General features: G+C 40.2%; 1 protein-coding gene across 6 annotated transcripts in view; it reads left to right on the top strand.

Annotated features, from left to right (window-relative positions):
* The window catches only part of MID2 (midline 2), a 108,900-nt gene that overhangs the window by 2,563 nt on the left and 92,993 nt on the right, over positions 1 to 13,344 (top strand). For all 6 annotated transcript variants that reach the window (XM_025277313.3, XM_025277312.3, XM_025277314.3 and 3 more), the window contains exon 2: positions 10,910 to 11,625. In XM_025277313.3, the coding sequence (XP_025133098.1) occupies positions 10,966 to 11,625 (660 nt within the window). In that variant the 5' untranslated portion in view covers positions 10,910 to 10,965. The remainder of the gene's footprint in view (positions 1 to 10,909; positions 11,626 to 13,344) is intronic.

Genomic DNA, 13,344 nt, shown 5'->3' with positions numbered 1-13,344 from the left:
CGTCCTTTGAAGATGAAAGGATTCTATAAACCCTCAGCATTATACTTTTCAAAGAAAGTACTTCATTTACCTTTTATTGAGGTAATAGTTTGGGTGTAAGTAGGAACCCTGGTTTACTGGGAACCCTAACTTGCCATTATTAACCCTTTTGGGAGCTAAATCTATTACCCTACTGTGGTCCTATGTCTGTTTCTTTTTTTTTCCCTTAGTGCACATGCAACTGAATGAAAATGTACATAGAACAAGGTATACAGAGTAATGATGATTATTTTAAACTAAGGCTTGAATCACATCTAATGTACTCCAACCTAACAATCTGAATCAGACTCATTTGAAAACATAACCTCACTCATTTTTAGCCCATATGGGGGCAGGTAGTTACTTTCTACTGAAAAGTGGCTTAAATACTTTTAGGCATGGCTATCTAAGCAGGATTAGTGTCTTGCAGTAGTGAGTCAACAATGTTTCTTAAAAGCACCTACAGTGTGCAGAGTCCTCTGCTGACTGGGCCTTACATTTTGGCCTCCTGTTTGTTTAAGGCATACCTGTGTACTTGCAGTTCTCGGATTAGGACAGGGAGGGGCTGTGCAGGGCAGGGGTAAAGTCTAGAGACTTGAAGGAGCGAGTATTTCCCTCCCATTTACTTTCATGACTACTAGACTCCTAATCTAGCATGTTGCACCTTGCAAGGCCATCCTTGGGAAGTACTGGTGCAAATCAGAATGGCTTGGTTGCTTTATGAACATATCATCTGAACAGTGCAAATTGATTTAGGTGAAATTGGTTTAGTTAATCCCTCCTCTAAGTGCAGGGCAACTTGCTCCAACTTGTAGATCCTAAAACAGTGCCAAAGGAGTCTCATAATTGCATCCAAAAATTGCTCTGAGTAGTGAACCTGTCCATTCCCTCATCTCTCCTCCCATAAAATCTGCTGACACCATGACAGTTGAGAAGGAAACTGCCCAAGGAATATGCCTTTGCTACTTGATGAAGAGGAGAGAATGTCCTCCCTTCACTCTGTCTCTCAGGTTCTCTCTTCCCCCAACGGGGACAGAAATCTCTAAAAGGAAGGGAAGATAGGGCAAAGGCATAGAATGTGTCTCAAATGGCTGTTCTCAGAGGTGTCTGCTCGTGTGTATCATTCAGTCTTTGTGGATCTTGGTAACTCCCTAGCTGTTAGGCCATTGGCCTCAGCTGCTGGTGGAGGCCAGGGGGTGTTCCATTGCCAGTTAGCATTAAGTTTTGTTCTTTTCTTCCATGCGAAAGTGGGAAATTGGCACTGTGTGAAGCACCTCCTTACTTAGGCAGAGTATCTTGACTTAGAGCATTGCATCATCAAAATAGGATGTGTAATATGTTGATAATGGATATACGACAGTTCACAATTGTTCACTTTTTGATGAGTGAAATTTGGGTACCAAGGTGGTGTTGTGCTAATAATGTCTATATCTCAGGTCTCTCAATAAACCTTGTGTTCATTGCTGAGCAGTGTAAAAAACAAACTGGAAAAGTGTTTCTCAACCAGTGTGTTGGATCATTCTAACAAGTGAGAAGACCAGATGGGTGGTGTTGCAACAAGCAATTCCGACTCCAATGATCCCCCTGTGCAGGCTGCTAGTCCTCTTTTTATTTCCCCTCTCTCCCAGGGATCAATATATGTTTCTCCATTTTCATGAATTAAAACTGTTAAGAGTCTTCTGTGGGCACTGGAGGCTTGTGGCTCTTTCTACAGTTTTTCTTTTTCCATCTTCCCCTCTTCCATAACCACAGACATGCTCTTTTTGACAATCCCCCTGCTCCTGCGTTGCCCTTAGAAATCTGTGTAAGCTGCTCAAACTACTAGATGGTTAATATGGGTGACAGAGGGATTTTGAGCAATGTGCCAACATCCCACCACTCCCTTCTTCATGTGGGGTTCACTTGAATTCGTAATAAGGGTATTGGTTCTGCCTAAGTGGGTTAGCAAAGTATCCTTAGTAAGACTTATCCTACTTGGGATCTTTTCTCCGTGCAGAGCTCCGACTGCCTGACCTTGGGCTTTCTCTCAGCCTCTTTCCTGCAGGTCAGACTCCTCTAGTTGATGAACAGTAGCCCCAGTCTCTGGATCTTCCTCTTACAGAAACCAAAAGATCTGATAACAAATTCATTATATAACCTAAAATCCTCTTGAAACAGAAAATCCCAGTAGTTGCGGTTTGACCAGTTAGGGATATAACTCGTGGGCGTGGGAGATAATGCTAATGCAGGACTGTGACATGTCTGAATGTATACAGCCCAGAGGTAGAAAAATGGTTTATGGTCCAGAATCCTTGATCGCTTTTGTCTATAGCCCTTTGTTCAGTGTTGCTAGGATCCATGTGGCTCCCAGGGGAGTAGAAGCTTGATTTCAAATACACTTCTGTTCTCTGCCCCTTGTTTCTGACCTGAACTTGGGGTCCTCTCAGCCTAACACCTAACAACATGCCCTACATACATATATTGCCAGTTTTATTCTGTAGAGGTTAGAGATGGCTGTCCATCCAGGTGTGCCCCTGAACATTTAAAAATTTACAAATATTTCATTGGGTAGCAGAGATCGCGAAAAGCAGTCCTAGAATAGATGGAAAGCTATCCTCTTAGCAGTAGGTAAATTGTTTGTTCTCCAACCCCAAAACTGCTGGTGTAATTGGCATTAAGATAAAGGTGTTATGAATTGTACTTATGATTTTTGACAATTATCAGATGTTACCTTGGCAAATCCGTTTCTTGGTTACTTAGATTAATCTTTTGTGCTTGTAGCAGATCTAGGACTTCTAGTTCTGCTATTGTGATATTCATTTTAATGTTTATGATGACTATATTGTATCAAATAGCCAATGGTTGGATTTAGGAGCTAATTATTGTAATGATCATTAAATCTATGTACTATAAAATATTAAGTAGGCTTTAATAACCTATTAGACAGGAGCTGGCTCTGGTGCTGTCAGTCAGTAATCAACCTCCAGTCCTGAGCTCTCCCTGTGCATGATAAAAGCTTAAGAAAAAAGAAGAGAGATAGTTTTTCCCTTTGGGGGAACTCCAGTCTAACAGGGGATACATTTGGGAATGTAAAATACCACAGTCAGATGCATGTCCTCCAGAAAACTTGTGGGGGAGTGTAATTGTCCTCTATTATGTCAACCATTATGCATTTTGGGTTTATTTCCAAACATTCACTATTTCCTTAATAACTTGCTCTGTATCTGTCATCTGTGAATGTGTGTTGAGAATATCTGTATTTATAAAGCAAGTTAATAATGTTATTCTCATCTGATCCTCCCAAAAGCCTGTGATATTGGGTAACACAGGTATTTTTCATTTGACAGATGAGGAGGCTGTGGCCCAAAAGATTTAAATGTCTTACCTGGGATCACTCAGCAAATTCAGCTTAGAGCCAGGACTACAATCAGGCTTTGCTGAGAGGATCAAATGAGATGATAGCTTTGGAGCCATTTGAAAAGTATAAAATTGGTACACAAATATAAAGTGACTGTTAATTATACTTACTGACCACATAGTCTCTTTTTTCTGGGTTTCTGTCTTCCGTTTTTTTAGGATGAGAATTCTATGCATTGGGTGCCTTTTACACTCCCAAATAATCATTTTTGTGCTGTAGAGGGGTCCTTTCCTACTAAATAGTATTCTAGAATTTGGTGTCTTCCTTTTCTTCCAAAAGGTGTTTTCATTAGCTTGTACTCCCATGGGATGCCCCTCCCCCTTTAGTTGTCCCCCAGAACATCCAGTATGTCTTCCTGGAGGTACAACAGGCAAAACCAGCCACTGTCCTTGAGCACCTTGGCTTAGCCAAGGGTAAGTAATGCATTTTGTTTATTTATTTCCAGTTTCTTTCATGATGATGCCCATCGCTTGTCAGCCTTTCAAGTCACACTAATAAATAAGATTTGTGTTTTGAGGAGCTGGTTGTCATTAATCCCAGCTGTCTTTCCTATGTGGTAACATATAGTAAGAACTCTGTTATAATAGGATGTCAGAGCTGGAAAACATCTTAAAGAGATCGTCTGGTGATTCTAGTGCAACTTGCACGACATTTTACAGTTAAGGAAACATCAGACTAAGCCAGGGCTCATTTGCTCATCCTCTAAGGCAGAGGGACAGTTTCTAGTGTTTTAAGGAGAACCTCAGCTCATGGGATATTAATGTTAATATCCTGCAGAATATAAAGCCTACTACTCGCCTCAATCCTCATTCTACAGCCCAGGGGTCAGGCTGGGTTTTATACTCCTGGTTTTTCTGTGAATAAAAGGAGACTGTGGCTCCTCAGGGAGGTAATGAGAGCCCAGAGCCATGCTCCACAGACCTAGAAGATGAAAACTAGATGGAATATAAACTGTTGAAATAAATGGACATTTAATTATGTTCAAATAACATTTGAAATAATAGCATTCTGCCAAGTGCTGATCACGGCTTCTCTGATCAGAGTTAACTGAATGCTGGATTTGAAGGGCAATGCTGAAGTCAATTTTTCATTTTGTAACTGTAGAATGTATTATTTTTATCCTAATTGCCTGCATTGAAACTCCTCCTTTGTATTCATGCCTACTCACACAGCCTTATGATACCTTCTTATAGTTTATTCTCATCAACTTTTTTTTCAGGAGTCTCAGCCTGAAGGGGGAGTGCAGGCTGACAGTCAGCCGTACAGAAACAATTTTATACTAGAACAAGGGCAAATCCATAAACATTCTTACTTGACTATACGGCAGTAACTAAATGATACGGAAGGGAACAAATCAGTGGATGTGGATGTGGGCATTTGTTTCTTAACATGGCAATTGACCTGCCTGCCCAGGCATTTCATCAGTGCATTTTTATGACAAACTATTGCGTTTTCTGGCAAAAAAAATACTTTGTGATTACCTGTCATTCAGTGACACTCTATCAGGTTTACATCCTGTCTATATCCTTAGTATATTCTCTAATTCTGGAAACTTTTTGAAGTTGCAACACTGCCATTGTTTTATTTTTGTTGTACCACTTCCTCCTGTACTTTTTAAAGGTATTTTGTGATCTAGGAGTCAAATAGTTTTTAGGAGTCTTACAATTTTTAAATGAATAAAAAATTGGGAGCTAATCATTTCCTGATACCCATTGATCATTAGAGATATCCCAGGTATTGTAAAACCTAGACAGGCAATCACCAACCTAGAAAAGCCATTGAGAGGAGTAAGCACTTCAGTAGAATTTAGAAACACTACTGAATTACACAGTTGGCAGTGTGGAATAGTGGTTAACTGTGGTTCACATTCTGGATTGTGGGTTTGAATCTTTTTTAAAAATTAAGATAACATTCACATACCTTAGTTTCACTACTTTGAACTGTACAATTTAGTGGTTTTTAGTATATTCACAAAGCTGTGCAATCGTCACCACTAATTCCTAAACATTTTCATCATCCCCAAAGGAAAACCCATATACATTAACAGTCACATTCCATTTCCTCCACCTCCCACCCAGACCCTTGAGAAATGCTAATTTGCTTTCTGTTCTTATGAGTTTGCCTGTTCTGGGCATTTCCTATAAAGGGAATCATATAATCTGTGACCTTCTGTAACTAACTTCTTTCACTTAAGCATAATGTTTTCAAAGATCATCCATGTTGTAGCATGTATCAGTGGTGGTGGTTTAGTTGCTAAGTCGTGTCTGACTCTTGCAACCACATGGGCTGTCGCCCACCAGGCTCCTCTGTCCATGGGATTCTCCAGGCAAGAATACTGGAGTGGGTTGCCATGCCCTCCTCCAGGGGATCTTCCCAACCCAGGAATCGAACCCTGGTCTCCTGCATTGCAGGCAAGTTCTTCACTGACTGAGCTGCAAGGGAAGCCCCACATGTATCAGTACTTCATTCCTTGTCTTGCTGAATTATATTGCATTGTATGGATATACCACTTTTGTTTATCTGTTCATCATTTGAGGGACATTTGGGTTGTTCCCACCATTATTGTGATTAATAATGGTATGAACATTTATGTACAAGTTTTTAGGTGAGCATGTCTTCAGTTCTCTTGGATCGTATGGTAATTCATTTAGCATTTTGGGGAACTGTCAAACTATTTTTGCTGCATAATTTACATTCCCACCAGCAATGTATGAGGGTCCCAGTTTCTTCATGTCCTGGCTGACATTTGCTATTTTTTTTTTATTCTGGTCATTTTAGTGTGTGTGAAGTAATATTATAGCTATTCTAGTGAGTGTGATGTGGTATCTCAGTGTGGTTTTGATTCGTATTTCCCTGCCTCTTGAGAAACCTATGTACATGTCAGGAAGCAACAGTTAGAACTGGACATGGAACAACAGACTGGTTCCAAATAGGAAAAGGAATACGTCAAGGCTGTATATTGTCACTCTTATTTAACTTATATGCAGAGTATGTCATGGAAACGCTGGACTGGAGGAAGCACAAGCTGGAATCAAAATTGCCGGGATAAATATCAATAATCTCAGATATGCAGATGACACCACCCTTATGGCAGAAAGCGAAGAAGAACTAAAGAGCCTCTTGATAAAACTGAAAGAAGAGAGTGAAAAAGTTGGCTTAAAACTCAACATTCAGAAAACTAAGATCATGGCATCTGGTCCCATCATTTCGTGGCAAATAGATGGGGAAACAGTGGAAATAGCAGAAAAAATAAAGTGGCTGACTATTTTTCTGGGCTTCAAAATCACTGTGGATGGTGATTGCAGCCATGAAATTAAAAGACACTTGCTGCTTGGAAGGAAAGTTATGACTAACCTAGACAGCATATTAAAAAGCAGAGACATTACTTTGCCAACAGAGGTCTGTCTAGTCAAGGCTATAGTTTTTCCAGTGGTAATGTATGGATGTGAGAGTTGAACTATAAAGAAAGCTGAGCACAGAAGATGCTTTGGAACTGTGGTGTTGGAGAAGACTCTTGAGAGTCCCTTGGACTGCAAGGAGATCCAATCAGTCCATCCTAAAGGAGATCAGCCCTGGGTGTTCTTTGGAAAGACTGATGCCAAAGCTGAAACTCCAGTACTTTGGCTACCTCATGCAAAGAGTTGACTCATTTGAAAAGACTCTGATGCTGGGAAAGATTGAGGGCATGAGGAGAAGGGGACGACAGAGGATGAGATGGTTGGATGGCATCACGGACACAATAGACATGGGTTTGGGTGGACTCTGGGAGTTGGTGATGGACAGGGAGGCCTGGCGTGCTGCAGTTCATGGGGTTGCAAAGAGTCAGAGACGAATGAGCAGATGAACTGAACTGAATGGCTAATGATGTTGAGTACCTTTTCATATACCGACTGATCATTTGCATATCTTCTTTGGAGAAATGTCTATTCAGATCCTTTGCCATTCTGTATATTTTTAGATACTAGACCTGTATCACATATTTGATCTGCAAATATTTTCCCATTCTGTGAGTTGTCACTTTTTTGGTGATGTCATTTGTACTACAGAAAGTTTTAAATTTTGATGAGGTCCAATTTATCTGTTTTGTTCTTCAGTTGCATATTTGGTGTCATTTAAGAATCCCTTGCTTAACCTACGTTCATGAAGATTTACACTTATGTTTCCTTCCAAGAGTTTTATAGTTTCTGTGCTTACATTTAGATCGTTGATCTATTTTGAGTAAATTTTTGTGTATAGTGTGAGGTAGATCTCTAACTTCTTCCTTTGGCGTGTGGGCAACTGGTTTTCCTAAAGCCACTTGCTTGAAAAAATTATTATTTCCCTGTTGAATGGTTTTGGAACCCTTATCAAAAGTCAGTTGACCGTAAATATATGAGTTTATTTCTGGACTCTCAGTTTTATTCTGGGTTTGAATCTCCACCTTGCTACTTGCAAACAAGTGTGACCCTGGACAAGTTACCTTTTTTGTTGTTTTAATAATAATACCTACCTTTTAGAGGGCTGTTGTGAAAATTAAATGAGATAATGCCTATAAAGGGTATTATTTACTGCCTCAAACGTGGCAAATTCATAATGGCTTTTAAGGGGAAAGGTGCTTGGGTAATCAGGTAGGTAGGGAAAATGGGAGATAGGTTGAAAGGATGCTGAAATACTAGGAAAGACCAGAACAAGGTCTCTCATAAATGAGAGATGAGATGAACAGATATTTGAAAAAGTTGAAAAAATACTCAATTCTCCCAAATTGTAATAAAACAGAGTAGAAACAGTTTAATAGAAAAAGCTACTTACCATAAGCAACAGACTGTAAACATTTTATATTATTCTGTATAGACCTGCAATCAGTTCAGGTAGTTATTTTAGAGCACTGATGTTTGGCTTTTTTGTCAAGGACTTTTTTTTTTTTTTGGCTGCACCATGCCACAGGTGGGAGCTTAGTTCCCCAACCGGGGATCAAACCTGTGCTGTACCCCTACATTAGAGTGCAGGGGTCTTAACCCCTGGACTACCAGGGAACTCCCTTCTGTCAAAGACTCTTTTGAGAACAATTCAAATGCTATGGACAATCTGCTCCCCATGAAAGTGGATATGTAATATATACACAGCATTCTTTAAACATTTCTAGAAGGTTCAGAAATCCCTGGTCAGAAATCCTATTTTGACCTTATCCAAGGCAATCCTGATTCCATAGCATGCTTTCCTAAGCTTAATTTCATAGTGACATTCCAAGTGTCACATTTAGTCAGGAACAACTTTTTGGATTGCAGGAAAATTCAGCGTTTTTCCTCTGTACTGAGGAATTTATATGGCATGTTTCTAAGATTTAGAAAAGTTGTGGTACACCAGTTGTTTTTGTAAAGGTTTCAACACAGAGACAGGCCTATCAGCAATGCTCTTGATCCCCTATCATTTTGGTGGGAGACCTTACTCCATTCTCCCAAGTAGCTTCCAACACAGACTGAGGAATGCAGACCTGCAGTTCTGGAAGAGAACACAATAGAAATTCAGAGTGAGGTGGAGATGGGCCTAGAAGGAAGAGATGTGATTCTGAAAGAGACTAGGAGTGAGAGGCAGATTCAGAGAAACTCAGAGGGACATAGACTCAAATAGCAGTGGAAACATGCTGTCTAGAAACCCTCTTGTAAATAGTCAAGATATTTGTCAAGTGAAGGAGGTGAGATGATTAAAATAAAGGTGTAGGGGAAAGAGCACAGACATTGGCATTAGACTGCCCCAGTGATCTGGGTATGTAGGTTCCTGGTTCAGTTACTTAACAATGCTGAGCCCCAGTTTCCTAACCATAATATGTGTATAGCATTAGTACCTTCTGTACAGCCTTCTTGATAGAATTTAATGAAATACTGTGTGTAAAGTTCCTAACAAGGTACTTAGAATACAGGAGGTGCTTAGTAAACACTAGGTCCCTTTAACTTCCTCTACTTTAAGGAATCTTTCATTTAACAATTTTTGAATAACCAGTGTGTGCGAGGCACTGTGCTATGAATAAAAATATGACATAGTTGATGCCTGCAAGGAGAGTTAGCTGGAGACACAGATACATGTATTAAATAAAACAGAGTGATAAACATGTAAATGAGAGAACTCCTGGGTTTCTAGGCTTGGATGATGATATTCAACAGATAGGGAAAATTGGAAGACGAGCAGGTGTTTTGTGTTGTGGGGCTGGGGAGAATATCAAGTTCATTTATGGACATGTTGAATTTGAGCAATGGAACTACTAAAGGCAATAGTCCTGCCTTGAGTGAAAGTTGGGATTTATCATCTCTAAAGTCTCTTCCAATTCTAAAATTCTTTGATATATATACATTTTAATTGCTTTACTTTTTCATCTCTATCAGTGAATGCAGATAGATGTTATAAGCTACAAAATACTAGCCAACAACTTTTAAGTACTTGTGAATTATAAAATAAGAATAGCGCACATCTCTTTTTAAAAAGGTGGTTATGCAAACATCTAAACTTACTAAACCAACTGAGAATGTTTTACAATAAGATTCTTCACTTTTACAGTCCAGTTTCCCATAGATTTCCATTAAATAGCTGGTTAGTTCAGTGCACTTAAAACATTTGATTTAGAAATAGCTTTTAGGGATACATCTATTGTACTTGGGGACAACATATAATTGTACTCAATAGTTAAGTGTCCTGTGAGAGGGCTATGCAGATATCTCTGACAGATGACAAAATCTAAACAAATACCAATGGCAGAATCAAACCTTCAAGCCCTCATGAGACTTTCCAGTAATAGTGAGATGATGAACAAAAGTTATTCAGAATCAAAAATGCCTTTCTCTTTTCATAAATTGGATTCCCACTTTAAGCCAACAAAATTCTATAATTTTTATACTTTAATATTTTTCCTCTTTGTCTCTAGTAACTCAGTTTGCTAAAAATGATATGGAATAGAAATTTCCATGTGTGGTAATAGGAAATAATTCAAGGTCACCTATCTGAAGAAATAATTATCCTGCACTGAGAACTACATTTTTCGAAAGCTCTTCTTTTTTTATGCAGCCTCTTAGAATGGTATCATTTCAAGAACCAGAGAGTTAGGTTGAAATATGGCCTTGTTTTCTTTCCACTAGATGTGAAATAGGAGCAGCTTGGAAGTAAAATAGAGAACACTACTGGCGAATGGAGATTGAGAATTTGGCAGGGCCTCAGACGCATCATAGTCCAGGACAAGAGATGTCAGTGGAGAGGGTCTGTGAATAGGAATGTGAGTTAGTAAACCAGGATTCAGAGGTGGCACTAGCTTCTATTTATTAGTGCAGGAAAATAAGCCCAGGCATTTGTCAAAAACAAGGTTTCAAGGGGGGAGAATAGCTTTCTGATTAATTTCCAACTCGCTTTCCTAGTGCGCCAGCATCCCTGGGGAATCCAGCCTGTAAAGCCTCCATGGGTTAGAGTGTAATTATGTTACATCCACATTTCCTTTGGAAATGCTTAACGATTTCTTCTTTGTGTTCCTTGCAGGTGAAAGCCCAGCCTCTGCGGTTCTTAATGCCTCAGCAGGATTATTTTCACTAAAGATGGAAACACTGGAGTCTGAATTGACCTGTCCAATCTGCCTAGAGTTGTTTGAAGACCCCCTTCTGCTCCCTTGTGCTCACAGCCTCTGCTTCAGCTGTGCCCATCGCATCTTGGTCTCGAGCTGCAGCTCCGGTGAATCCATTGAACCCATTACTGCTTTCCAGTGTCCTACGTGCAGGTATGTTATCTCACTGAACCACCGGGGCCTAGATGGCCTCAAGAGAAATGTGACTCTGCAGAACATTATTGACCGCTTCCAGAAGGCTTCCGTCAGTGGACCCAATTCCCCAAGTGAGAGCCGCCGAGAGAGGACTTACAGGCCCAGCAGCGCCATGTCTAGTGAGCGAATTGCATGCCAATTCTGTGAGCAGGACCCGCCAAGGGATGCAGTGAAAACGTGCATCACTTGTGAGGTCTCTTACTGTGACCGTTGCCTGCGGGCTACACACCCCAACAAGAAACCTTTCACCAGCCACCGCCTGGTGGAACCATTGCCGGACACGCATCTTCGAGGGATCACCTGCCTGGACCATGAAAATGAGAAAGTGAATATGTACTGTGTATCTGATGACCAATTGATCTGTGCCTTATGCAAACTGGTGGGGCGTCACCGAGACCATCAGGTCGCATCCCTGAATGATCGGTTTGAGAAGCTCAAGGTAAGGGATCTGGAAGACACACCTTACACAACTTTATCTCTTTACACATAGTCTTTATATACAGTCAGCAAGTTTCCTAATAAAATCAGTCGCTTTTCCTATATGACAAAAATGAATTAACTCCAAGTTCTTCTCATAAGAAATAGCCTTATAACCTGCAAGCTCTCACTGTAGCCTGTTTCATCTTTTGCACAAACCTGCTTGCATTCATTCACCTCTGGCCAGTTCTGGGGCATTTAGCCCATGGCCCACACTAATAGTCTGCCCAGGGAAACAGCACCCTTTCTCCTCTGATGATGACATATTATACCCTATATATCTCTGCCATGATCTTTCCACGTCTTCTTTTAAGTATGTGAGCACCTGTGTAGGTGTATTACAATTAGCATATGTGCTTATTTGCATAATTGTGCATATAGCAATGGGAAGGTTGGGTGTGTCTCTGTGTAGATGTGGGTGGAGGTGTCTGAGTGTATCTACGTAGGTGAGAGGTTTTCATGGAGGACAGTACTGTATGTGTTATACACTAGAGAAATAAAGCTTTGGCATTGACCACTACAAATTGCTACCAAGCCCTTAACAAGGCAGCTAATTCTAAATCTGCCTTAAAAAAACAAAGCAAATAGACAAAAACGGGGCTTCAGTGTACTATGAAGTCAGGAGGGATCATCAAATACTGAAGTAAACATTTAAACTCAAGGCAAAAAATATTTAATCCAGGATCACATTTTGTGCCAGTGTTCATTTTTGTGGGGTACAGACCAAAGTGCTTGTTTGCAGTCCCTTCCTGGGAAGTTCCTGTTCAGTGGACAGAGTTTTCTGAAGTTGTTGTGCCATATAATATTTTTGTGCAAATCTAAGTGCCTGTCTATTTTAGAGCACTACTACCTCACGTTGATGTTAACAAATGTCAGATCCAGCAAATTATTTTATTACCATTGCCTGTCTGCTATGGGGCTCAATTTCTCTTAAGAAACTACTTAACAAAAATTCCGGAAAAATAAAATGTTTAAACAAATAATAAGATTACTATCCCAAAATAGGACCTGGATATATAAGCGAAGCTAGAAGGAACACCCAGACAGCATGGAAGAAGGGCGATAAGGGAGTGGAGATTTCCCTCTTGCCATGCTATGGAAAAGTCATTGTAGCTTATGTAAAAATTATGATGTTGGTGAGGGTAGTAATACTCAGAATAGGATACACTTTCCATTCTGTAATTTATTGAAAACAATATTGAGAGTCACACTGACCGTGGTTTGTCCCTTTTTAATTTTTGGAATTTGTTGAAATTAGCTTTTTTTTAAAGAAATTTTTTTTTGGCTGTGCCAGGTTTTCCTTGCTGTGTAAGCTTTTCTCTAGTTGCAGCAAGTGGGGGCTACTCTTTGTTGCACTGTGTGGGCTTCTCATTGTGGTGGCTTCTCTTGTTGCATAGGATGGGCTCTAGGGCAAGTGGGCTCCAGTAACTGCAGCATGTGGGTTTGGAATTACAGCTGCCTGGGTCTAGAGCACAGGCTCAGTAGTGGTACATGGGTTTAGTTGCTCTGTGGCACGTGCAGTCTTCCTGGATCAGGGATCGAACCTTTTCCCCTGCATTGGCAGGCAGATTCTTTACCACTGAGCCACCAAGGAAGTCCAATTTGTGCCTTTTGATTTTTATTTACATTTAATATTTATAAATTTGTACAAAGAGTAATGTTTATCTGTTGATTTCACTCA

The sequence above is a fragment of the Bubalus bubalis genome, chromosome X (genome assembly GCF_019923935.1).
Source record: "Bubalus bubalis isolate 160015118507 breed Murrah chromosome X, NDDB_SH_1, whole genome shotgun sequence".
Lineage (NCBI taxonomy): Eukaryota > Metazoa > Chordata > Mammalia > Artiodactyla > Bovidae > Bubalus > Bubalus bubalis.
Note: the sequence above shows the minus strand (reverse complement) of the source record. Positions and strands in the feature narration are given on the sequence as shown.